Source organism: Dipodomys spectabilis, unplaced genomic scaffold (genome assembly GCF_019054845.1).
Source record: "Dipodomys spectabilis isolate Male_0828 unplaced genomic scaffold, ASM1905484v1 ptg000422l, whole genome shotgun sequence".
NCBI classification, from domain to species: domain Eukaryota; kingdom Metazoa; phylum Chordata; class Mammalia; order Rodentia; family Heteromyidae; genus Dipodomys; species Dipodomys spectabilis.
The window spans coordinates 3,516,893-3,543,072 of NW_024871099.1; the positions used below are offsets into that span (position 1 = coordinate 3,516,893).

General features: G+C 48.0%; 2 protein-coding genes and 1 non-coding gene across 3 annotated transcripts in view; all 3 read left to right on the plus strand.

Annotated features, from left to right (window-relative positions):
- Gpatch1 (G-patch domain containing 1) overlaps nucleotides 1–2,951 on the plus strand; it is a 29,654-nt gene extending 26,703 nt beyond the window's left edge. Inside the window, exons 18-20 of the mRNA XM_042668197.1 lie at nucleotides 544–641; nucleotides 1,582–1,730; nucleotides 2,673–2,951. Of these exons, the coding sequence (XP_042524131.1) occupies nucleotides 544–641; nucleotides 1,582–1,730; nucleotides 2,673–2,703 (278 nt within the window). The 3' untranslated portion in view covers nucleotides 2,704–2,951. The remainder of the gene's footprint in view (nucleotides 1–543; nucleotides 642–1,581; nucleotides 1,731–2,672) is intronic.
- A 1,993-nt stretch (nucleotides 2,952–4,944) lies between these two features.
- On the plus strand, nucleotides 4,945–19,806 carry Wdr88 (WD repeat domain 88). Its single transcript, XM_042667760.1, has 11 exons — nucleotides 4,945–5,253; nucleotides 6,338–6,448; nucleotides 8,767–8,855; nucleotides 11,103–11,166; nucleotides 12,621–12,759; nucleotides 13,223–13,352; nucleotides 14,703–14,890; nucleotides 16,223–16,305; nucleotides 16,639–16,707; nucleotides 18,124–18,216; nucleotides 19,642–19,806. The coding sequence occupies exons 1-11, from the start codon at nucleotides 4,945–4,947 to the stop codon at nucleotides 19,786–19,788; spliced, it is 1,422 nt and encodes a 473-aa protein (XP_042523694.1). The 3' UTR covers nucleotides 19,789–19,806.
- A 2,738-nt stretch (nucleotides 19,807–22,544) lies between these two features.
- Nucleotides 22,545–22,618, plus strand: Trnat-agu. The gene has a single exon. It is a non-coding gene; the product is annotated as a tRNA-Thr (tRNA).
- The last annotated feature ends 3,562 nt before the right edge of the window (nucleotides 22,619–26,180 follow it).

Here is a 26,180-nt window from a genome sequence, read left to right on the forward strand (position 1 = left end):
TTATGAGGAGTTGGACCCAGGGCCTCATGCATGCAAGGCAAGAACTCTACCACTGAGCTACATTCCCAGCCCCAAAAAGACAAATTCTTGGGGGGAAAAAAAAGTTTTTTTTGTAAAGAGACAAAGATACACAGAAGAGGTGACATATTCCAGACTCTGGGTTGTAGAACTGTGCCTGGTCCCAGATCCATCCTGTATGTCCCCAAGAACAAAAGGAATCTCATAGCTATGCAAATGAGGTCTGGAGCGATTAATCATGTAACCTTGGCTGGTGAGACAAGATTCAGCTTTGAAGTCTGAGCTGGTGTTGAGACCAGAAGATCTGATACCATCCAAACTGACCTGCTCTGGCAGATAAGCCTAGGGCAGCCCAGGTCTGGGTAGCACAGGTCTGATGGTAAGGTTTCTAGTGTTTTCTGAAGTAAAGCACTATGGGATGTTTCACTCAGCTTTTTGGTTTATCAGCCAGGTAGGAGTTGAACCCAGGATGAAACATTCCTGTTTTTATAATTGGGCCACATGTTTATCACATTTGCTCTTCAGATGCACGTCAGAAACTTGAGATACCTCAGAAGGAGAAACAGAAAAAGAACAAAGATAAACACAAGTCCCAGAAAGAACACAGACGAAAGAAAGAGAAGGTGAGTGTTTGCAGGTGTGGTTGGGGAGGGGGGTCAGAGGAGAGGGGTGTTGGGGGTGAAGGGAGCCCCAGAAAAGGGGCTGCCCACCAAGTTAGGGCCACAGGTCTTGTACTGCATTTAGGTCCCCCAAGCTTTGCTTTTATCTTTCAGCTCAGTATACTTTAGTTTGTGAAATTTAATTATTTTGGGAAAATATACATCTAAAGCTGGGTGCCAGTGGCTCCCACTTATAATCCTAGTTACTAAGGAGGCTGAGATCTGAGGATTACAGTTTGGAGCCAGCCTAGGCAGGAAAGTCTATAAGACTTTTATTTCCAACTAACTACCCAAAAAAAGTCAGAATTGGAGCTGTGGCTCAAGTGGTTGAGTGCTAGCTTTGAGCAAAAAAGTTCAGGGACAGCATCCAGGCCCTGAGTTCAAGCACTAAAATAAACGTGTGTGTGTGTTGCACTTGGAAATTTGTGTGTGTGATAATTTGAAAAAAGGCACCTAAAGGTTGAATATTTCCAAGCCAGGCACTGGTGACTCACACCTGTAATCCTAGCTACTCAGGAAGCTGAGATCTGAGGATGCAGATTTGAAGCCAGCCTAGTGCAGAAAAGTCTACAAGACTCTTTATCTCCAATGAACCAACCAAACAAAAAAAAAAAAAACTGCCTTCAAACTGGGATCCCTATATCTTAGCCTCCTGAGTAGCTAGGATTACAAGTGTGAGCCACCAGTGCTGGCCCTTCCTAGTTTCTGATTGACTTTAACAACTAAGTGCAAGCCCGAGTTAGCATCCCCTCCTCGGAGCTGGCTTCACAAGTGCTCTCTGCCCCTGAGCCACAGTCCTAGAACCTGGGTTGGCTTTCCACTATGCCAAACCAAGATGCTGGGAAAATACCTGTTTCTTTCCCCGTTGCGATCTCCCCCTCCCTTTAAAAATTTTTTTTCCCAGAAAAAGAAACATAAAAAGCACAAACACAAAAGCAAACAGAAGAATAAAAAATTAGAGAAAAATAGCGGCTCTGAGAGTTCTGACACAAGTGACAGCCAGAGCGATGAAGAAGGGACCTCAGACCTGTCACCCCAAGAACTGCTGAGACGGTAAGCCACAGGAGATTTGGGGGGGGGTCTCTGAGACTTGGAAAACTTAATGAATACTGGATGTGTGTGTGTCCACAGAAATAACACCATAAACAAGAAATCTGTATATTGATCAGAATTTACAGAGTTTTGGGGGGGTTTTTTTTTGTGTTTTTTTTTTTGGGTCCGGTCGTGGGGCCTGAACTCTGGGCCTGGGCGCTGTCCCTCAGCTCTTCAGCGCAAGGCTAGCGCTCTACCACTTGAGCCACAGAGCCACTTCCGGCTTTTTTCTTTTTGCTTATGTTGTGCTGAGGAATCGAACCCAGGGCCTCATGCATGCAAGGCAAGCGCTCTACCACTGAGCCACCTTCCCAGCCCCCAGAATTTACAGAGTTTTAATCTTCCAGCTAGGCACCTATGGATCACACTTGTCACCCTAGCTATTCATTAGGCTAAGATCTGAGGATCACAGGTCAAAGTCAGCCTGGGCAGGAAAGCCTGTGAGACTCGTATCTCCAATTAACCACCAAAGGCAGGAGAGCTGTGGTCCAAGCCTCCTAAGTAGCTAGGATTATAGGCATGAACCCACCAGCACCTAGCTCATGAGACTCTTATCTCCAGTTAACCATCAAAAAGCCAGAAGTGGAACTGTGGCTCAAGTGGTGGAGCATCAAGCTTAAGTAAAAAGCTATGGGACAGTACCTAGGCCTGGAGTTCAAGCCCCAATACTGGCATACACACAAGAGATGGTCCTCATGAGAGATGTGGGTTAGTGGGTCTCTGAATGCTTTTATTCAGCTTGAAAATCCAGATTAAGCTTTGTGTCATAGCGGGTGGCTGTCCCCTGGGCTTTCTACGTGGGGACATTCCTCTGTAACTCAGTGGGCACACTTAGCCCTCCCAGAGCTGTTTGACTTTTTAGTTTCCATCTACTTACCAGCCCTCTTCTGTTACCTTTCTCAGGCTGAAATGTCTCCCGCTAAGAAGACAGTAATTGAATTCTACCCCAGCTTCTCTCCGGAACCCATCTTGTCACTGATAGAAGTCCATGGATTGTTCAGTTAATACACTGTACAGATTGTATTTATATGTAAATTCCTGCTGTAAAATAATTTTTTTTAAATCTTGACTTTTCAAAGGCTGCGTTGAAAGGTTGCGGAAATTGATTTCTATTTTTAACTTCACTTCATGTCAGAGTGAAAAATTCAGATTGAACAGTTTAATTAAAGTACTGGAGTTTGCGATGGGTTTTTTTTTTTTCTCTCCTTTCCTCTTGAATTTTTAATTTCCTGGAAATTTGAAAAATAAATTAAAAGTGAAGGCTTTCAGACAGGCTCCCATGGCTCATACCTGTAATCTGAACTACTCAGGAGGATGCAAGCTTACGATGGAAGCCAGGCTGGACAGGAAAGTCTGTGAAAATCTTATCTTTAGTTAAAGAGCAGAAATCTAGAAGTGGGTTTGGAAGGTGGCTCAGTGGTAGAGTGCTTGCCTTGGACATGCATGAGGCCCTGGGTTCGATTCTTCAGTACTACATAAGCAGTAAAAGCTGGAAGTGGCGCTGTGGCTCAAGTGGTAGAGTGCTAGCCTTGAGCTGAAGAGCTGGGGGACTGTGCCCAGGCCCTGAGTTCAAGGCCCAAGAACTGCATAAAACAACAAAACACAGTGTGGTGTACACCAAAGAGTTGCTTGCCTAGTGTGTGCTAGGCCCTGGGTCACATCCCCATCACTGGGGAAAGAAGGCAGAGGGTCCTAACTCATCCAAGAAGCCATGTGGGTTGGGAATGTGGTTTAGTAGTAGAGTGCTTGCCTAGCATGCATGAAGCCCTGGGTTCATTTCCTCAGTACCACAAACACAGAACAAGCTGGAAGTGGTGCTGTGGCCCAAGTGGCAGAGTGCTAGCCTTGAGCAAAAGAAGCTCAGGGACAGTGCCCAGGCCCTGAGCTCAAGCCCCAGGACCTACAGAAAAAAAGAAAAAGAGGCCATGCATCAGGGTGTGTGTGCATGTGTGCGTGTGTGTGTGTGTGTGTGTGTGTGTGCACGCGCTTGTGCATGCGTGTGTTGGTTCTGGAGCTTGAACTCCGCCAGGGCACTGTCCCTGAACTTTTTTTTTTTTTTTTAATTTTATTTTTATTTGAGAACATACTGTACAGAGGGGTTACAATTACATGGGCAGGATAATGCATACATTTCTTACCAAGCATTGCAGCCTCCTCCTTTGTTTACCCTTCACCTCCCTTCCCACCCTCCCCCCTCCCCCCCCACCCAATCAAACCCCCCCTCCCCCCTGTCCCTGAACTTTTGTGCTCAAGGCTAGCACTCTACCTCTTGAGCCTCAGCTCTAATTAGAGCTTTTTGCTGGTTAAAAGTCTGACTTCCCTGTATTGCCTGGCTTTGAACCTCAATCCTCAAATCTCAACCGCCTGAGAAGCTAGAACTACAGGCCACAAAGCACCCTGATTTTTTTTTTTTTGGGGGGGGGGGTGGGGTCCGGTCATGGGGCCTGAACTCTGGGCCTGGGCACTGTCCCTCAGCTCTTCAGCTCAAGGCTAGCGCTCTACCACTTGAGCCACAGTGCCACTTCCGGCTTTTTTCTTTTTGCTTATGTGGTGCTGAGGAATCGAACCCAGGGCCTCATGCATGCAAGGCAAGTACTCTACCACTGAGCCACCTTCCCAGCCCAGCACCTTGATTTTTTATTTTATTTTTGTCGGTTGTGGGGCTTGAACTCTGGGCTTGGGTGCTGATCCTGCGCTCTTCAGCTCAAGGTAAGCACTCTACTGCTTGAGCCACAACACCACTTTGTTTCCTACTGGTTTATTGGAGATAAGAGTCTCACAGACTTTCCTGCCAGGGTTGGCTTTGAACCATGATCCTCAGATCTCAGCCTCCTGAGTAGCTAGGATGACAGGGGTGAGCCTCTGGCGCCTGGCTTTTTTTATTTTCACCCAGTTTTGCTGCATATCCTTGCTAATCCTCAAGCTCATCCTCCTCCAGGGGTGCACAGCCCACCAGGCTATGGAAACACCCACTTTCCTTCAAGTGGCCTGATGGCTGCGATTCAGATCATCTTCCCTGGGGGGAGGGGGGGAGGTCCCCGGGGTAGCTCGTGGCCCTGAAGGGCTGGGGAGGGGGCGGGGGCGGGGAGGGAGGGAGGCCGAGGTGGGGCGCGCGGGGCCACCGTTCCCCCTGCCAGCTGTGTGGGAAGAGAGGCATCGCCAGACAGGGTCCAAGATGGCTCGCCCACCGCCAAGCCCCCAGCGCATCCCGCGCAGAAGGAAGATCCCAATCTTCCCTGAGCGAACCTGGGGCTGGAGGACCCAGGCCGCCACCCAGGAGCCACCCAGGGGCCACAAGGTGCCCTGGGGGCCCCTGGTGAGGGCCTTGGGCCACTTCAGGATGTCCCTCCCGGACATCCGCCATCGGGAGAGGATGCTGAACACCCACGACCCGGTGTCCCTGGACAGGTGCCCTCGGCTGTCCGAGGACCAGGACGAGGAGGAGCCTGAGATAAACTGGGGGGACCACCAGCCCCTCTCCAAGGTCAGAGCCCACGAGTGACTGATCGGATTCGGGGACGGGGGCGGGGGGAGGGGGGAGGGGGGGAGGGGTGTCAATGTGGCTTTTATCTGCATGCTGGGGCCATGCTGTGCCCCTACCCCAGCCCGCAGCACCCCCCACAGACAGACTGACAGACAGACAGACAGCACTGCATCCCCACGCCCACAGTGCTGTGGCCCGGCTGGTGTGTGTGTGTGTGTGTGTGTTTTACATACTTTTTACATACTTTTCTGCCCACGATGGCTTTGAATAGTGATCCTCAAGATCTCAGCCTCCTAAGTAGTTAGGATTTCAGGTGTGAGGTACCAGTGCCCTGCTACATTTTATTTTTGTGTTTGTTTTAACTCAGGGCCTGACCGCTGTCCCTTCACTTTTCACTCAAGGCTAGCACTCTACTACTGGAATCACAGCTCCATGGTTCTAGCTTTATTGGTGGTTTGTGGGAGATAAAGAGTTCCACAGACTTGCCTTCCCTGGCTGGCGTTCAACCCAGATCCTCAGTTAGCAGCTACCTGATTAGTGAGGATTACTGACATAAGCCACCCCAGTGGTCTTTCTCTCAGCAGTATTTTGTAATATTCAAAGTACAAATTTTCCACTTGCTTTGATTTATTCCTACATGTTCTTGTGGATGCTTTTGTAAATGGAATATTTTAATCCCCCCACACACTCTTTTGTCAGTTGTGGGGCTTGAACTTGGGGCCTGGCACTGTCTCTGAATTCTTTTTGCTTAAGCCTAGCACCAACCACAGCTCCACTTCTGGTTTTCTGGTGGTTAATTGGAGATGAGAGTCTCACAGACTTTCCTGCCAACTGTGATCCTCAGATCTCAGCATCCTGAGTAGCTAGGATTATAGGCATGGGTACCAACACCTGCTTTTTTTTTTTTTTTTCCTCTCCCTACACAATTGCTAGGGTTGGGGATTTTGCTCAGTGGAAGAGTGTTTGCCCAGCAAGTTCAAAGCCCTGAGTTTGATACTCAGCTCTGCAAAAAGAAATAGGAATTGCCTTTTGTGTAACAGCCTTGTATCCTAGTTTTGAACTGGTTTTGTTGGTTTGTTTACAGGTCCCATATAAAATCCTGGCTGGGCATGAGCATGCTGTGAGTTCCTGTCACTTCTGTATGGATGACACAAAGATCGTTAGTGCCTCCTTTGACCGCACTGTTAAATTGTGGGTAGGTTAGTTTCTGGGGTTAAAATGTCTTATAGACATCTTATAGACACTTCTTTGGTTTTTGTTTTGCTTGTCTTTTGTGTTTTTTTGTTTGCTTGTTTGTATTGGTGACAGTACTGAGTACTGAGGCTTAAACTCAGGACCTGGGTGCTGTCCCTTAGCCTTTTCCACTCAAGGCTAGCATGTTACCACTTGAGCAACACCTCCACTTCCAGCTCTTTGGTAGTTCATTGGAGATAAAGATCTCATGTACTTCCAGCCCAGATTGGCTTCAAACCATGATACCCAGATCTGAGCCTCCTGAGTAGTTTTACTTTTCAACTTTTTGATTGAACAATAGGACTCATGTGTTTTCTGTCTCTTTGGGTCAGATCCCAGTACTGCCAAACAGACAAACAAAGAAAAATTCATTGTCCCTTTACCACCACAGAGTAAATGACTGTGAAAAATGTTGAGGGGGGTCGCATCTTTTTTTTCCACATAGTGACTCATTTACAGAATCAGGGACCATGCAGAAATACTGCATTTGTAACCCAGAACTATATATGGTTACATCTAGATTTTTCTAACTATTTATTGGAACCCTGTCCTCATTCATTCAGAGCCTGGCCAGTATCCTTACTTAAAATTGAGTCCATAGGTGCTGGCTGAAATTGTCTATGGATGCTGTTCCTTCTCTTGGCCACATGAGGACACTGTTGTATACTGAACCAGACCCAACACTATGGATGCTGGTCAATTCCATTAGCTGGCCCCAAGGCATATGCCGCAGGCCTCCAGGTAATACATCTTAGTTTACAGTTACATTTTTTATCTATAGAGCAACATTACTAACTGGGGTGGCTGGATTCCAGTCTGTCTTTCCAGTACCCAATGAAGAGGAAGACTTTTTTGTTGTTGGTCATGAGACTTGAACTCAGATCCTAGGAACTGTGCCTAGTAATTCAAGGCTAGCACTCTACTACTTTGAGTCACAGCACCACTTCCCATTTTTGAGTGGTTCATTGGAGATAAGAGTCTCACAGACTTTTCTGCCCAGGCTGGTTTTGAACTGTGATCCTCAGATCTCAGCCTCCTGAGTAGCTAGGATTACAGGCGTGAGCCACCAGTGCCTGGCTAAGAGGACGGTTCTTGAACACCATACCTGCCCTCTTTGGGATGTTGCCCCCAGCACTTTTCCCTTGGCTAATTTGGCTTTATAAATGGATGGTCCTCCACTGTAATAACACTCCTGTAATTCTAGCTATTTAAGGAGGCTGAGATCTGAGGATCACAATTCAAAGCTAGCCTTCATAGAAAACTTCATGAGATTTAAATAAATATATATATATATATATACACACATATATATATATATATATATATATAGTTATTGTAGAGGTGATGTATACAGGGGTTACAGTTACATAAGTCAGGTAAAGAGTACATTTTTGGGCTGGGAATGTGGCTTAGTGGTAGGAATGCTTGCCTAGTATGCAAGTAAGCCCTAGGTTCAATTCCTCAGTACCACACTCACAAGAAAAAAAAAAAAATAACAGAAGTGGTGCTGTGGCTCAAGTGATAGAGTGCTATCCTTGAGCAAAAGAAGCTCAGGGACAGTGCCCAGGCTCTGAGTTCAAGCCCCAGGACTGGCAAAAAAAAAAAAGTACATTTCTTTTTTTGTAACTGTGATACTATTTCCAAAAACTAGCAAAAAGCTGGGACTGGAAGTGGAAGTGTGGCTCTAGTAGAGTACCAGCCTTGAATGAAAAAGCCAAGTGAGAACACGGGGCCCTGAGTTCAAGCCCCAATACCAGCATACACACACACACACACACACACACACACACACACACACACACACACACACACGCCCCAATACCAGCATACACACACACACACACACACACACACACACAAGCCCCAATACCAGCATACACACACACACACACACACACACAAACACACACACACACACACACACACACACACACACACACACAGAGTTCTTGAGAGATGTTGCTCAAGTCTCCAAAGACTATTTGCCTAGTGGAAAATGGGAATTGCTATTCTGCTCTCGTTCCTATGGATCTGTACATAAAGTTTGCCACAGTTACCGTGGGTGTTGGAGGTGCCTTTCCAGCTTTGGTGTGGGGAGGGGTGATGGGTGTCGGAAAGCCCATCCATTCTCTGGAGCTGAGTGAGAGCCATAGGACATGGGATTCATGAACTTGGCTCTGAAGGCACGGGAAGGGAAGGAAAGGCTGGTGGGGAAGGATGAAGGGAAAGGGCATAGCCCTGACTGCCCTCTCTCTCTCCTCTCTCCCCCATTCACTTAAGGATGCTTTTGATGGAATTGTGATTCGAAATTTTGAACAAAGCCCCAAAGCTCCTGTCATAGAGTGCAGCGTCACAGCTGACAGCAAAAGGTAACATTTCCTCCGTTTTACTTTGGCCAGGAAAGGGTGAGTCAGCAGGAGGGCAGTTCAGGTGTCAGTGACAGATATTTGTTTAAAGCAAATATGAGCTGGGCACTGGTGGCTCACGCCTGTAATCCTAGTTATTCAGGAGGCTGAGATCTGAGGATCATGGTTTGAAGCCAGCCTGACAATAAAGTCCATGAGTCTTTCATCTCCAATAAACTACTCAAAACAAGCCAAAAGTAGAGCTGTGGCCCAAGTGGTAGAGTGCTGGCCTTGGACAAAAATGTCAGGAACAGTGTCACCCCAGGCTCTGAGTTCAACCCCAAGACTGGCACAAAACAAAAGCAAATATAAGCTGGGTACCAGTGGCTCATACCAGTAATCCTAGCTACTTAGGAGGCTGAGATCTGAGGATTGGGGCAGTAATATCCGTGAGACTCTTAATTTCCTATTAACCACCAAAAAGCCAGAAATGGAGGGGTGGCTCAAATGGTAGAGTACCCACCTTGGATGAAAAAGCTAAGTAAGAACATAAGGACTTGAGTTCAAGTTCCAATACTAGCACACCCAAAAATTATGTGTCCAAGCCGGGCATCAGTGGCTCACGCCTGTAATCCTAGCTACTCAGGAGCCTGAGATTTGAGGATGGTAGTTCAAAGCCAGCCTGGGCAGAAAAAGTCCATGAGATCTCTTATCTCCAATAAACCACCAGAAAACCAGAAGCAGCGCTGTGGCTCTGGTGGTAGAGTACTCACCTTGAGCTGAAGAGCTGAGGGACAGTGCCCAGGCCGAGTTCAAGCCCCACAACCGTCAAAAAAAAAAAAAAATTATGTGTCTATCATTGGGTTAAAACCATTGATAATGATAGAGTTCTCTGGTCCAATCATATCTCAAGAAGCCTATTAAACCAGAGGCCAAGACCTCAACATGTGATCCTCTTTGGGGAACACTTCATATCCAAATCACACCAGTACAGTTGTTTATCTTTCACTAACTGCACAGAAAACCATTTCCGAATAGAATGAGCTGTCTATGAAAACATTTTCCTGTAAGAAGTCAGATGTGAACCAGACAGGGAGGAGACTGAACAACCCTAATGATTTACAGAGATTGCTGTCAAAGAGGACAGTAAAACCCAATACTTGCAGCTTACGCCTGTGATCCTCACTACTCAGGAGGCTGGGATCTGAGGGTTGTGGTTCAAAGTCAGCCCAAGCAGGAAATGTGATTCTTATCTCCCATTAACCACCAAAACTGGAAAGTGGAGCTGTGGCTCCAGCCTTGCGTGGATAAAAGCTGAGGGACCTTTTCCAGGCCCTGAGTTCAAGCACCAGTACCAGCACAAAGAATAAATAAATAGGGTTGGGAATGTAGCTTAGTGGTAGAATGCTTGCCTAGTATGCATGAAGCCCTGGGTTCAATTCCTCAGTAGTATCACACAGAAAAAGCCAGAAGTGGTGCTGTGGCTCAAGAGGTAGAGTGCTAGCCTTGAGCAAAAGGAGCTCAGGGACAGTGCCCAGGCCTGAGTTCAAGTCCCACGACTGGCCAAGTAAATAACCAGCAAAAATCTGGCAGGGGGCCAGAGGGGGAGAGAGATGTTGCTTAAGGGTGCCAGTCAAGCAAGCCAAGCAAATACAAGACCCCAAGTTCAAACTCTAGTACTGAAAAAAGGAGGAAAAAGGGAAGATAAAAAGAAACCCAAAGGGGCTGGGAAGGTGGCTCAGTGGTAGAGCGCTTGCCTTGCATGCATGAGGCCCTGGGTTCAATTCCTCAGCACCACATAAGCAAAAAAGAAAAAGCCGGAAGTGGCACTGTGGCTCAAGTACTAGCCTTGAGCTGAAGAGCTGAGGGACAGCGCCCAGGCCCAGAGTTCAGGCCCCACGACCGGACCCCCCCCCCCCCAAAAAAAAAAGAAACTCAAAGGACTGGGAGTGTAGCTTAGTGGTAGAGTGCTTATCTAGCATGAACAAAGTCCTGGGTCGATTCCTCAGTACCACATACACAGAAAAAGCTGGAAGTGGAGCTGTGGCTCAAGTGGTAGAGTGCTAGCCTTGAGCAAAAAGAAGATCGGGGATGGTGCTCAGGCCCTGAGTTCAAGCCCCAGGACTGGCAAGAAAAAAGAAAAGAAAGGGAGGGGGGGGCAGGAAGAAAAGAGAGAGAGAAAGAAAAGAAAGCAGAAAGAAAGAAAGAAAGAGAAAGAAGCCTTAAGTCCCATCGTTGCTTAAGACCCTGTATTTATTATTTGATTTCCAGGGTTGTCGCCTCATCCTATGACAAATCAGTAAGGGTTTGGGACACTGAAACTGGCAAACTGCTGGTAGGTATGGCTGGCCCCAGCCTGGTTGTGGCGGCAGCGAGGGATTCTGACTGTGTAGCTTCGGGCTGCACCTAGCATTAGGGAACATTATGAAAGCCCTGGGTCTTCCAGTTTTCTCAGCCATTCAGACAGGGGTGTGATGGCGCCCTCCAGTGGCCATACCTGCAAAAAACGGGCCCCTTCTGCCCTCCGCTGGGGAAGAAGCTGCTGGTTGAAGATGCTGCTAGAAAGATAAAAAGTTTGGATCCACAGGAAGAAGCTGAGGGTGTGGGTGGACTTACATTCCAGGCTCTCCTTTGAGTCTTTTGGATTAGATTAGTCAGAAAATAGGGCTGAGACAACGGGACAAAAAGTGTTCTGAGCCTTTCCTAATTTGTTCCTGTGTGTGTGTGTGTGTGTGTGTGTGTGTGTGTGTGTGTGTGTGTGTGTGTGTGTGTGTGTGTGTGTGTGTGTGTGTGTGTGTGTGTGTGTGTGTGTGTGCGCGCGCGCGCGTGCCTGCACCAGTATTGGGGCTTAAACTCAGGGCCTGCTCACTGTCCCTTAGCTTTTCTCTCAAGGCTGGTATTCTATGACTTGAGTCACACCTCCACTCTGGCTTCTTAACTGGTTCATTGGACAGAATTCCCATGGTCCTTCCTGCCTGTGCTGGCTTTGAACCTTGATCCTCAGATCTCAGTCACCTGAGTGGCTAGGAAGACAGGTGTGAGTCATCAGCACCCGCCACCCAGTTTCTGTCATTTCTTTTTATTAACCTAGTCCCAGATTGTCCTTCCTGACATTTTGTAAGCATTAGAAATGAGTCATACTGGGCACCGGTGGGCCATGCCTCTTATCCTATCTACGTAGGAGGCTGAAATCTGAGGATCACAGTTTGGAGCCAGCCCAGGCAAGAAAACCTGTGAGACTCATATCTATAATTAACCACCAAAAAAGCCACAAGTAGAGTTGTGGCTCAAGTAGTAGAAAACCATTCTTGAATGAAAAAGCTAAGGGACAACACCTAGTTCTGAGTTCTAGTACCCTCACACACAAAAAAAATCATGTACTTGCACAGGAATAAATTGTTCATTACCATGAACTTATTGCCTATTCTCCAGCACTCTTTCTGTTCCTGTTCCTCTGTCCTTTTTTAAATTTAAATGAAGTTAATCAAACTTGAGAGGCTGAGATCAGGAGGATCACAGTTCAAGGCCAGCGTGGCCAAAAAAAAAAAAAAAAAAAGTTTGGAAGATCCCATCTCAACCAATAGCCACTGTGAGCACTCCTGTTATTCCAGCTATTGAAGGGTTAAAAAAAATAGGATCTCAGTCCAGACCCATTCCTGGGCAGGAAGAGAGATCCTTTGATCTCATTCGAAGTTCATCACGGAGGCAAGCACATGAATGAAAAAACAGTAAGTTCTAATGGGGTGGAGAGCTTATCCCAGGAGAACTCACTGGACCTTCCTGTTTCAGTGGAAGGTCAGATACGACACCTTTGTCCTGTCCTGTAAGTTTTCACCTGATGGTAAATACGTGGTCTCAGCCCTAGATTTGGATAATGGGATCTGCATCATGGATGCGAAAGACATCACCACCGTGATTCATGTGAAACGTGAGTGTGCACCTGTCCCTTGCTCTGCCCCATCTATCACCCGGATGGCCCCTTGTCAACTTTTAAAACCATCATGATAAGAACTACATTGTAGCTGGGCATAGTAGCTCAGGCTTATAGTCCTAGTCATTCCGGAGGCTGCAATTCAGGCCAGCTTGGCTTGAGAAGCCATCAGAAGAGGCAAACCTGGGCTTGGTGGCACTTACTTGTTTTCCTAGCTACTCAAGACAGTATTAACAGGAGTTCTAGGTCTAGGCCAGCCTGGGCATAGAGGCATTACCTCAAATAAATAAAAATAAAAACAACTACAGGATGAAAGCCGAGCCTGACTTGAGAAAGGCATAGTTAGCACTACGGCTGAATCTCTTTGGCTAGTCCTTTCCCTTCAGTCTGGGGTTTGTAACAAACAAAACAATGTCTGCGTGCGCACTGCCGCCTACGCTGTTCCTGCCCCGTATCGCAGGTCACCACAGAAGGTCCATCACAGCATGCTGCTTTGACCCCGAGAGCCGCAGGATAGCATCTGTCTCCTTGGACAGATGTATCAAGATCTGGGATGTCACAACTCAGTCCACACTGTTCACCATCCAGAAGTAAGAAGGAGGAGGGCTGGGAAGGTGGCTTAGTGGTAGTGCTTGCCTAGCATGCTTGAGGGCGTGGGTTCAATTCCTTGGTACCACATTAAAAAAAAAAAAAAAGAATAAAAATCCCTCTGTCGGCTTTATAATGACAATTTTTTTTAAAAAAAGCAAACAAAAATAAGTAAAATTAAAAGAAAAAGCATTAAAACTTTTTTTTCCTTTAAAAGAAGAAGAGCCAGAGCCAGGCTCACACCTGTAATCCTAGCTACTCAGGAGGCTGAGATCTGAGGATTTCGGTTCAAAGCCAGCCCCAGCAGCAAAGTCCATTAGACTCTTATCTCCAATTAACCACCAGAAAACTGGAAGTGGTGCTGTGGCTCAAGTGGTAGAGCGCTTTGAGCTGAAGAGCTCAGGGACACTGTGCAGGCCCAGAGTTCAAGCCCCACGACCCACCATAAACAAAAAACAAAACAAAAAAAGAGCCAGCCATACCACTCCTGAGCATCTACCCAGAACATCACAAACCAGGATACTGTAGACACTTGTAACTTGGACATCCATGTTCCTTGCTGCACTACTCACAATAGCCAAGCTATGGAAACAGCTCAGAAACTCTACAATAGCTGAGTGGAGCCAAAAAGTGTGGTACACAATGGAATTTTACACAGCCATTAGAAAGAATCATGCTAAGTCACTTGCAGGGAAATGGATGGACCTAGAGCAAATCATGTTAAGTGAGGTAAGACAAACTCAGAGATACAAATGGTGCATGTTTTGTTTTTTTTTTTCTCATATGTGGAAGCCAGATCTAACATACACTGGGACATGATAAATTATACAGGACTGTAGGCAGTCACACAGTGAGACCAAAGGAGGATACTCTTAAGAGAGGAACACAAAGGTGCAATGCCTATGTGCCTCTGATCATAGAAAATAATATTTATCAAAATGAACTCCACATAATGGAAAGGGGGGGGGGGGAGGAGGAGGAGGAGGAAAGGAGCCAGGCACAAGTGGTTCACACCTGTAAGTCCTAGCTACTCAGGAGGTTGAGATCTGAAGGAAAGTCCATGACTCTTGACTCCAATTAACCAGTTTAATTGGATCTGGTTCAAATAGTAGACCATCAGCCTTGTACTTTAAAAAAAGCTAAAGGACAATGCCCAGGCCCTGAGTTCAAGTCCCAATACTGGCGCGCGCGCACACACACACACACACACACACACACACACAATATTCCCATTAGCACATGAGCAATTCACATCTGGACTGATTGATGGAATGACATCCCCTCCCCCACACCCCGCTCTCAACATCTGGTCCTCCCTGAGGCATGGACCCCTCCCCCTGTCTGTGTTTCAGGGCACACTTAAATGCCATCTCAAACTGCTGCTTCACCTTCAGTGGTCATTTCCTATGTACCACTTCCTGGGACAAAAGCTTAAAAATATGGAATGTGCACACAGGGGACTTCCGGAACCGGGGAGCTTGTGTCACTCTGATGCAGGGCCACGAAGGTTCCGTGAGCTGCTGTCACTTTGCCACAGACAGTGAGTAGCTAATACCTAGAAGACATCTTGATATTTTGTTGTTGTTGTTGTTTTTGTGCTAGTCCGAGGGCTTGAACTCAGGGCCTGGGTGCTGCCCTTTAGCTCTTCTGGTCAAGGCCGGTGCTCTACCACTTGTGCCACAGCTCCACTTTCCGGTTTTGTTTTGGTGGTTCATTGGAGAAAAAGAGTTTCACAGACTTTCCTGCCTAGGCTGGTTTTGAATTTTGATCCTCAGACCTTAGCCTCCTAAGTAGCTGGAATTACAGGCATGAGCCACAGACACCAAGCTAAGAATGGACAGTGATAGCTCAAGCGCTAGCCTTGAGCTGAAGAGCTGAGGGACAGTGCCCAGGACCAGAGTTCAGGCCCTATGACCGGCAAAAAAAGAAAGAATGAGAGAGAGAGAGAAAGGGAGAGAGAGAAACAGAAAGAAAGGAGGAAGGAAGGAAGGAAGGAAGGAAGGAAGGAAGGAAGGAAGGAAGGAAGGAAGGAAGGAAGGAAGGGAGGGAAGGAAGGAAGGAAGGAGGGAGGGAGGGAAGGAAGAAAGGAAGAAAGGAAGAAAGGAAGAAAAAGAAATCAATCATGGGATTTCCCATGATTCCAACAGTGATAGTGGATTTTTTTTTAACCACATGAGGACCAAAAACTCAAGTGGGGCATCCTGAGACACAAGTTTCCAAGTGGCACAAACTCAGTTTAATATGGGTTAAGTAATGAAAGAAATGTACTAACTCCTGTGATGGAAAATTCCAAGGTGGGTGCCGATAGCTCATGCTTGTAATCCCAGCTACTGAGGAGGCTGAGATCTGAGGATCTGTTTGAGCGTATGTTTGCATGAATCTAACCCAGTCAGCAATCCATCAGTATTTGCCAATTCGGCGTGTGCAGTAACTTCATGAAGGTTAACTACTGTAAATCACAACTTTGCTGGTCACTGCTGGGACTCGCTGGGCCACCTAGGGAAGGGGGTGGGGGTCCCAGTGATCAGTGGTAGAGACACAAAAATTCCACAGATAAGCCAGTCACTGGTGGCTCATGCTTGTGCCAGCTACTCAGGAGGCTGAGCTCTGAGGATAGTAATTTGAAGTAAGCCCAGACAGGAAAGTCAGGGAGACTCTTATCTCCAATGAACTAATAACAACAAAAAAAAGTCAGAAACAGAGCTGTGACTCAAGGGGTAGAGTGTTAGCCTTGAGTGAAAAAGCTCAGACAGTGCTGCTCAGGCCATGAATGAGTTCAAGCCCCAGATCTGTGCACACACACACACACACACACACACACACACACACCCATAGCACAGAGGCGAACTTCATCTGAAACTCTATATTGCAGACTCTTATCTCATTTCTGGAGGGCTGGACAACACCGTGGCTATCTGGGATGTGGGAGAAGGCTACCGGAAGCTGTCCCTGAAGGTACAAAGGCCACTGTAATTCAGCATCTGAGTTTGTTTGTTTGTTGTCGGTTGTGGGGCTTGAAGTCTGGGCCTGGGACCTGTCCTTCAGCTCAAGGCTAGCGCTCTACCACTTGAGTCACAGTACCACTTCTGGTTTTCTGAGTGGTTTTATTGGAGATAAGTCTCCTGGACTTTCCTGCCCTGGCTTTGAATGGTGATCCTTAGATCTCAGCCTTCTGAGTAGCTAGGATTACAGGCGTGAGCCACTGCGCCTGGCTTGTTATCCTGTTTTCATGAAGGCATTTTTTTTTCCCCCTAGGTCCTTGTTAAATTTCTATTTTTATCTTTTCAGGGTCATACTGATTGGGTGATGGATGTTTCAGTTAGTAGTAGCAACAAATGGATCCTGTCAGCTTCAAAGGTACAAAGCTGCCAAGCCCCAAGTGACTTCTAACATTTGGCACACTGATCAGAACTGACAACGGCTAAAGTTTATTCCCAAGTGTAAAACTCCTGGCAGACCAGGTGCCTGTAATCCCAGTACTCTGGAGACTGTGGCAGGATGGAGACAGGCACTTGGTGGCTCACACTGGTCATCCTAGCTTCCCAGGAGGCTGAGATCTGAGGATTGCAGTTGGAAGCCAGCCCAGGGCAGGAAAATCAGTGGGATTCCTATCTGCAGTTAACCACCAAAAAGCCACAAGTAGAGCATTGTGACTCAAGTTGACAGAGTGCTAGCCTTGGGTGAAAAAACTAAGGGAAAGTGCTCAGGCCCTGAGTTCAAGTCCCAGCACTGACACAAACAACAAAAACTCAAAACCTTCCGAGGAGGGCTTAGTTCATGTGTACCCCTGGGAGCTAGGGGGAAGACAACGAAGGTAAGCCCTTGTGTGTGAAGCACCTATTTCCACAATTGTGTTACTGAAGACTGAGTGTCACTGAAGACTGAGCTTTGTCGGGGAGTGAGGCCAACAAGGGGCTTCGGAGAATGAGCATCAGCTCAGATGGGAGGTGCAGAGACCAAGATGGCCAGCTGGTTTCTGTGACCCACCCACCTGGAGAATGGCCCAGGGTCTGGCTGTTATACACAATTGGGGAACTATAAGGGCTACTCATGTAGAGAGAAAGGAGACCCACTTGGGCTACACCCTCAATCCTTTTTGCTTACTTATCTTCCTGAGAGGGTCTTGTTTTTTCCCTGGCCTCTGCCTCCTAAGTAGCTGGGATTACAAGCATCTAATACCATGCTCCCAATTTTTCTTTCTTTGGGGGGGGGAGGGGTCCGGTTGTGGGGCCTGAACTCTGGGCCTGGGCGCTGTCCCTCAGCTCTTCAGCTCAAGGCTAGCGCTCTACCACTTGGGCCACAGCATCACATCTGGCTTTTTTCTTTTTGCTTATGTGGTGCTGAGGAATCGAACCCAGGGCCTCATGCATGCAAGGCAAACACTCTACCACTGAGCCACCTTCCCAGCCCAATGTTCCCAATTTTTCTGTTCCTATGTCCATACTTGGACTTGAACTCAGGCTTTATCTTCCCATGCTTGTTCCTGGCTGATGCTCTACCACCTGAGTTGTGCCTCCAGTCAGGCAATTTTGCTGGTTCACTTGAGATTTTTTTAAAAATCAGCTTCTTCTGCCTGAGCTGGCCTCAAACCATGATCCTCCAGGTCTCAGCCTCCTGAACAGCTAGGATTATAATTGTGAGCCACTGGCACCCAGCTTGTCCATGTCTTTTTGTGGTTTAACAATGTGCTTCTTTTACTCATGAATGTTTCACCATGTACAGCTGTACAACAGCCTCACTGGGAGCATGGCCTTACCACTGACCTTGTCTTAGGATAGGACCATGAGACTGTGGAATATTGAAGATATTGATGAAATTCCTATGGTGATAAACTCCAAAAAAGCTATGGGCTTGAAGATGAAACAGGTTGGTATTGGGTAAAATGAAGGCCTGAGCAGGTTTTCAGTCACCCTCTCTAAGCTACTCACGGGACTAAACCTTTTTTGATCACTGAGAATATAACCATATCCTATGGATGCTTCAATTCTAAGGGAGTGTAGGAAGTCCCATGGAGACCACTGCTGTGGATAAAGGTGACATAAGATGGCCAGGTATCGGTGGCTCATGCCTGTAATTCTAATTACTTAGGAAGCTGAGACCTGAGGATCAAGGTTCAAAGCCAATCTGGGCAGGAAAGTCCATGAGACTCATCTCCAATTGATCAGCAAAACACCAGAAGAGGAGCTGTGGCTCAAATGTTAAGAGTGTTAGCCTTGAGGAAAAAAGCTAAGGAAAAGCTGGGCACTGGTGGCTCACACCTGTGATTCTAGCCTAGGCAGGAAACTCCCTGAGACTCTTATCTCCAATAAATTACTCAAAAAAAAAAAAAAAGTCAGAAGTGATGCTGTGGCTTAAGTGGTAGAGTGCTCACCTTGAGCAAAAAGAAGTTCAGGAACAGTACCCAGGCCAAGTTCAGGCCCTAGGACCATCCAAAGGCGCAGGGCGCTGGTGGTTTATGACTGTAAATCCTAGCTACTCAGGAGGCTGAGATCTGAGGATTGCAGTTCGAAGCAGCCTGGACAGAAAAGTCCTTGTGAGACTCTTATTTCCAATTAAACCACTCAAAAACCAGAAGTGGTGTTGTGGCTCAAGTGGTAGAGCCCTAGCCTTGAGCACAAAGAGGCTCAGGGACAGTGTCTAGGCCCTGAGTTCAAGCCTCACAACTGACAAAAAAATAAAAGTGCAAGAAAGGAAAAGCAAGAGGGCCAAGGTCCTATCTATCTATCTATCTATCAATCATCTATCTTAGTGGTTGGAAAGGAACCCAAGGATCCATGCTGGACACTGACTCTGCCACTGAGCCACACCCCAGCTATTTGAAAGGATGTCTAGGAAATATCTCCTCATTGAGGAAACATGTACAGACTGGAAGACATAAGGAATGGGGTGAGACAGAAAGATATTTAGGGAAGGGATTTCCCAGCAGCAGGAACAGCCTGTGGGTGTCTGAGGTGGAGTGTGTGTATGTGTGTGTGTGTGTGGAAGAGCCCAGGTATGTGTGTATGTGTGTGTGTGTATGGAAGAGCCCAGGTCTGAGGCAGGCAGCTCTGGTCAAGGGAGCCATAGCAGGCCCTGCTTGCTACCACCATGGTCCTCGGATCCTCAGGCTGCATTCCTGCTTTGGCAGGGATGAGGGAGGGAAAACCAGGGTTGTTTTTGTTTGGGGACCCACTGTGTGCACCCTGGGGGCTTACGTCAAAAGTAATTAGAGGTGGGAGAGGGGAGAATTCTAATCCCCTGCCTGACCAGCATGTGTTCTCTACTTCAAAAAATGTATTTTTTTTATGTCAGTGCAAACAATGTGACAAGCCTTTCTCCAGTGAAAGTGACAGCCCCTCTGAGATTTTCACCAAGTGTATGTTCTGCCGGAAGGAGGAAGAAGAAGATGACCAAGCCCAGGTTTCTTTTTCACCACAAGATAACTGCCAGGCCGACTGATGGCCACTGGGTCCTGAGTGACTGGAGCATGGGCCACTTGTTGTGCAGGTGGAGGGGTCCTGCTGCAGGAAGCCTTCTGGGGTTCGCCTGGAGGGCTCTCCAGGCATGTGGCGCTGTACCAGCCCACAGCACCCCTGGCTGAGGTCAATTACTTTAATTTTCAAATGGAAATAAACATAGATTTCTCTGTAAACAAACTTACATGTCAATCGTTGAAATAGCTTTTTTTTATTTTAGTGCTAGTGTTGGGGCTTGAACTCAGGGCCTGGACTCTGTCCCTGAGCTTTTTTTTTTTTTTTTGCTCAAGGCTAGCACTCTACCACGTGAGCCACAGTGCCACTTCTGGCTTTTCTGTGTATGTAGTAATGAAGAATGGAACCTAGGGTTTCATGCATGCTAAAGCAAGCACTTTACCTCTGAGCCACATTCCCAGCCCTCATAAGCTTTTTTGCTCTAGGTCAGTGGGATACCACTTGAGCCACAACTCCACTTGTGGCTTTTTGCTGGTTGACTGGAGATAAGTATCTCACAGGCTTTCTTGCCTGGGCTGGCTTTGAACTGGGATCCTCAGATCTTAAGTCTCTTGAGTAGCTTGGATGCAGGAGCCACAGTGCCTGTCTCCTTCGATTCATTTTAAAACTTGATTCAAAGTTATTTGTAAAGTATCCGTTGTCTGCTAATAGACTGGCCATGTACCAATAATCACCATGACCTGGGGGCTCATTATTTGGATAGGTGCCATGCTCAGATCCATCCCCCCAGTGGGAATAAAGATGGTTGATAGCTAACATTCAAGTTGGCTTACTCAGTTTTCCTTACCAATATTGGGGCTTGAACTCAGGGATGGTGCTCTATCCCTTAGGTTTTCTGCTCAAGGCTAGAGCTCTACAGTTTGAGCTACAGCTGTACTTCTAGCTTTTTGCTGGTTTATTGAAGATAAATCTCTCACGTTTTCCTATTTGGGCTGGATGTAAACCTCATCCTCACTTCTCAGCCTCCTGAAGTAGCTAGGATTGCAGGTGTGAGCCATGGGAAACACGCTACACAATTCAATTTTCAAAGTAAAATTTATGCCTTGCTCATTCATGGAAGAAAGTCAACTACAACCACAGTATGTACTACCCACAAATAAAATTAACTCTATAGAATTAAGTAGTATTTCCAAATTAACTTCATTACTTACTTTTGGAAGAAAACCTCCACAAATGAATAGTTTGATTTTTTCTATGGAGGGAAAAGTATATCTGTGCTCCCTTATATATCTGATATAAGCCAATTCATACATGTGTATGTATATATATTTGTTGTGATTCTGGAGCACATTAAATATTTGGGCAAGGAGACAGGGTCAAAGGGAGAGAGCGATCTTTTCTTTTTACTTTTACTAAAACGTTGCAGTTTATGATTGAAGTATAAAGCTTAAAGCAAAAACGTGCTTATGTGGTATTTTTATTTGCTTAGTTATACAGTATGGGGGTGTGTGTGTTTCATTGTGCAATTTCCCAAGTTGACAACGTATCCCTATCAACCTAACTCCCTCTTTCTCTTCATGCTTTTAATCAAACTACTCATGCTATATTTGTCTCTGTGAATTTTTGGCCGCTATTTCCCAGGCGCCATTTCCCCGTGCTCTTTCCCGTCTCTAGAAGGACGGCACCAGGAATGAGTGGCTCAAGCTGATCATCCTAGCTACACAGGAGGCTGAGATCTGAGGATCGTGGTTCAAAGCCAGCCCGGGCAGGAAAGTCCGTGAGCCTTTTATCTCCAGTGAACCGCCAGAAAACCGGAAGTGGAGCTACGGGTTCAAAGTGGTAGAGCCCTAGCCTTGAGCGAAAGAGGACAGCGCTTGGGCCGGAGTTCAAGTCCCAGGACCAACACACACACACACACACACACACACACACACACACACACACACACACACACACACACACACACACACACACACACACACACACACACACACACACACACACACACACACACACACACACAGAAAAAGAAAATGGACAGACTGTACATGACAGCCTCTGTCCCCCTGGCTGAGCAGCTACAAATACTAGTGGGGCGCCCTTCCCATGCATCTTTGTTTTGCATCGACCTTACATTCCTGCGGAGGTCTCAGCATTGGGATGAAGTGGGTAGGTGCCGGGGTGCGGATGTTAGGGGGCCCTGTGGGAAGCAGGAAGGGAAGCTGGTCCTGTGCTGCTACCCGAAGCCAGCAGCCTGGGCCCATGAAATCCGTAGTTGCTGGGGGCCCATCAGCACCCCCCCACACACACACACACGCAAACTCGCCGCGAGGAGTCGAGGCCGAATGGAAGTTGGAGCTCCCCAGGGCTGCGCCGTCGTTCGCCAAATCCCGCCGAGGGCCTGCGGAGAGCGAGCAGGACGCCCCTGAAGGCTAGCCGCGCTGGGGGGAAGCGGGGTGTTTCCAAGACGGGTGGGGGGAATCCCCCCCACCTCATCTCACCTCCCAGCACCAACACACAAACGTCCACACCCGGCTCAGACGACTCCTGAGAGATGCTGGCGCGACGAGACAGTGCGCGGGAGGCTGTCGCGGGACCATGACGTCACGACAGAACTTCCGGCGTTTGGGGTTTCCTCCCACCCTTGGCGTGTTCAAGAGTCAAAGACGACCCCCCCCCCCCCACGCATGCGCCTGTCACAGGCGGCAGACTAGCTGTGCGCATGCGTGCGATTCGTGAGGTAACTAGAGATGGGGAATCGTTTCTCGCGGTACTTACGCGGGCGGCGCCGTGGCTTAGTTGGTTAAAGCGCCTGTCTAGTAAACAGGAGATCCTGGGTTCGAATCCCAGCGGTGCCTAGGCTTGAGCGTCAAGCTTTCTCGTTGCGTTTTGCTTTTGCTTTCCATATATTCCAACTGTTCCTTACTTTGGGGATGCGAAGGTGAACTCGGAAAAGTACTTTTAACCCGAAATCTCTGCGTGGCCTGGCAAGCTACACAGTTCCCCCACCTTGAATCTCCAGATCGTGAACCTGGACCTTGAAAGGGAACAGAGAGGTTGCAGCCATACATACCCGCCTGCCTTTGCCCGTGGCGTGGGTCTCCTGGGATGTCGAATGCAGGCAAGCCTTCCACATAATACTGAATTCCTTCTTCAATCCTCGACTTCTTTGCAGGTGGATGGCAGGCCCTGAGAGGTCAAGTGCGGACCAGAGGGAAAGCTAAGAGTGCAGTGTGGCCGTGTGGCAATGCAGTTGAACCCCAACTGTGGAAGATCCTGGAAGGCTCTGTTCAACTGTTCAGGGTGGGGTGGACAGCAAGGCCTGGGCAGGGTGTGTGGCTGCAACCATGCAGGGGACCTGTTGTAGAGCCATCATACCCAAGACTTTGAGGGTGCGGAGGTGGAGATTTCAAGGTATTTCCCTAGGATAGCCATGGGTCAAATCCAACAGGAGCACTAGTGGCTCACGCCTGTCATCTTAGCTACTTAAGTGGCTGACATCTGAGGATTGCGATTCTAAGCCAGCCCAGGCAGGGAAATCCATAAAACTCTTATCAGCAATTAACCACAAGGAAGGAAAGGAGGGATGGAGGGAAAGTGGAAGGGAGGGAAGGAGCGAATGGAAGGGAAGGAAAGAAGGAAACAAGTGGAGCTGTGACTCAAGTAATACAGTGCTCATCCTTGAGTGAAAAAGCTAAGGAACAAGCATCTAAGCTCCAGTAACAGTGCGTGTGCGCACACACGCACATGCACACACACACACACCCTCCCAGACAGGTTCAGAGGTGTTACCAGTGTGTATGAAGAAAGGAAGGAGGGAAAACAACAGCAACGAAGTTAAGGGAAATAGCAGGCTTGAGTTAGATTGTTCAAAAACAAGCACATGGTTTAGAATTTCAGGCTGGCACTGTGATTCATGCCTATAATCCTGGCTACTCGGAGATCTGAGGATAGCAGTCCCAGGCTCACCAAGTTAATATCTGTGAGGGCTGGGAAGGTGGCTCAGTGGTAGAGTGTTTGCCTTGTATGCATGAAGCTCTGGGTTCAATTCCTTAGTATGACATATGCAGAAAAAGCCGGAAGTGGCCACTGTGGCTCAAGTAGTAGAGTGCTAGGCTTGAGCTGAAGAGCTCAGGGACAGTGCCCAGGCCCAGAGTTCAGGCCTCATGACCAAAAAAAAAAAGAAAAAAAAAGTGAGATGCTTATCTCCAATGAAGCACTAAAAAAGCCAAAAGTGGAACTGAGGTTCGAGTAGTAGAGCACCAACCTTGACTATCAAAGCTCAGAGACAGTGCCAGGTCTTGAGTTCAAGCCCAGGATAGGTACACACACAAAAAAAGTCAGAGCCTGATGCTGGTGGTTCGCACTTGCAATCCTAGCTACTCAAGAGGCTGAGATCTGAGGATCACGGTTCAAAGCCAGGCTGGGGAGGAAAGTCTATGAAACTCTTATCTCCAGTGAATCACCAGGAAACTGGAAGTGGAGTTGTGGCTCAAAATGGGAGAGCCATTAGCCTTGTACATGGAAACTCAGAAGCAAGGCACCGGCATGAAAGCCTTAAGTAGGAGTTTGTTGCATAAAGGTTCAACATGGATGAAGGCCTCTCCCTCAGGGGAGGTTTTTTGTTTTTCTTTTTTTGTTTGTTTTTGGTCATGGGCTTCGGCTCAAGGCTAGCACTCTACCACTTGAGCCACAGCGCCACTTCTGGCTTTTTTCTTATGTGGTGCTGAGGAATTGAACCCAGGGCCTCAAGCATGCAAGGCAAGTGCTCTACCACTGAGCCACCTTCCCAGCCCCTGTCCTTGAATTTTTGTGCTCAAGGCGAACACTAACACTCTAGCATTTGAGCCACACCTCCAGCCTTTTATTGGTTAGTTGGAGATAAGAATCTGTTAGCTGTTGGGCAACGGTGGCTCACAGTCTATAATCTTAGCTACTCAGGAGGCTAAGATCTGAGAATCGTGGTTCAAAGCCAGCCTATGCAGGGAACTTTGTGAGACTCTTATCTCCAATAAACCACTCAGAAAACCAGAAGTGGTGCTCTGGCTCAAGTGGTAGAGCGCTAGCCATGAGCTAAAGAGCTGAGGGACTGTGCCCAGACCCAGAGTTAAAGCCCCATGACCAACAGAGAGAGAGAGAGAGAGAATCTGTTAGACCAATGAGCTCCCTTCCAATAACTTAGCCCTCTCCTTCCCCCTTCCACAGCTTAGCATGCTCCCTTTCTGCAACACTAGGCCCATTTAGTAAAGGCAGTACATAATCAGCCTCCAACCCAACCCCCCTTTGCCTTGGGATGGCACTCCTCTGGGGCAGCTATCACCAAATAAGGCAGCAAGAGCCCCTTAGAGTGACCTTGGGCAGCTGCAGAGCTACGTATCTACTACTTGGGCAGCAGCCATAAATCCTGGTCTGCCATGATGAAGCTCCTGGTCCTCACATCCACACCAGGGTCTCTGCCTCCTAACCCCTTCTAGCCCCTCCTACACCTCAGTAGGTTATTTAGGTCACCCCAGACAATAGCTGGCAGTTCTCACTTCTCCCTTGTGAGAAGGGGTCTTCCCGGCCCCTTTCCTGGCAATAACCCTTTCTTTGTTCTCTCTACCTGGACGTCTGTGTGGTTTTCTGGCAAAGTCCAAATAATCTAACAGAATCTCACAGACTTTTCCTCCCTGAGCTGGCTTTGAATCATGATCCTCAGATCTCAGCCTCCTGAGTAGCTAGGATTTACAGGGGTGAGCCACCCATGCCTGACAGAAAATAGTTTCTTCCTTCACTAGGCTAACACCCAGATGTGGGATTTCTGGATTCCCCCACCCCCCCACCCAGGATGTATAGTTAACTTTCTAGTCAACCACTCAAAGTTTTCTGGTGCTCTCTCCACCAGAGAAATGAGTCTCATGTACTTTTCCCGCCTGGACTGGTTTTGAACCTTGATCCTCAGATCTCAACTTCCAGAGTAACTAGGATGACAGGCCTGAGCCACAGGCGCCCCAACACGTGTGCATGTTGAAATAGTGCTAGTCTCTCACCTTTCTATCCTCTTCTTCTGGCTCTTGGAAGACACCAGTTCCTGAGCAGCCATGCCATCCACAGACCAGGGACCTCTTCCCCCCCCCCCGCCCCCCTCCGCACCCCCTCTCCCTCCCCCCTCCTCCAGGCTGTCTAGGAGAAGGCACTGCGCCCTTCAGACCCCATGGATGGAGCTGTCCAGCACCCCGAGGCGAGGCGGGGCCTGCGCGCACCCCCCCCCCCCCGCCCCCCGGCCGACTCCGCCCTGCCCGGCCGACGCCACTGCGGCTCCGCCAGGCGCATCACGTGGTCCCCAGGCGCGCTCAGGGGGTGGGGTGGGGGAGGGACGGGAGGACCGACAGACACGGAAGACAGACCGACAGACAGGCAGACTCACTAGGGGCTGGGTGT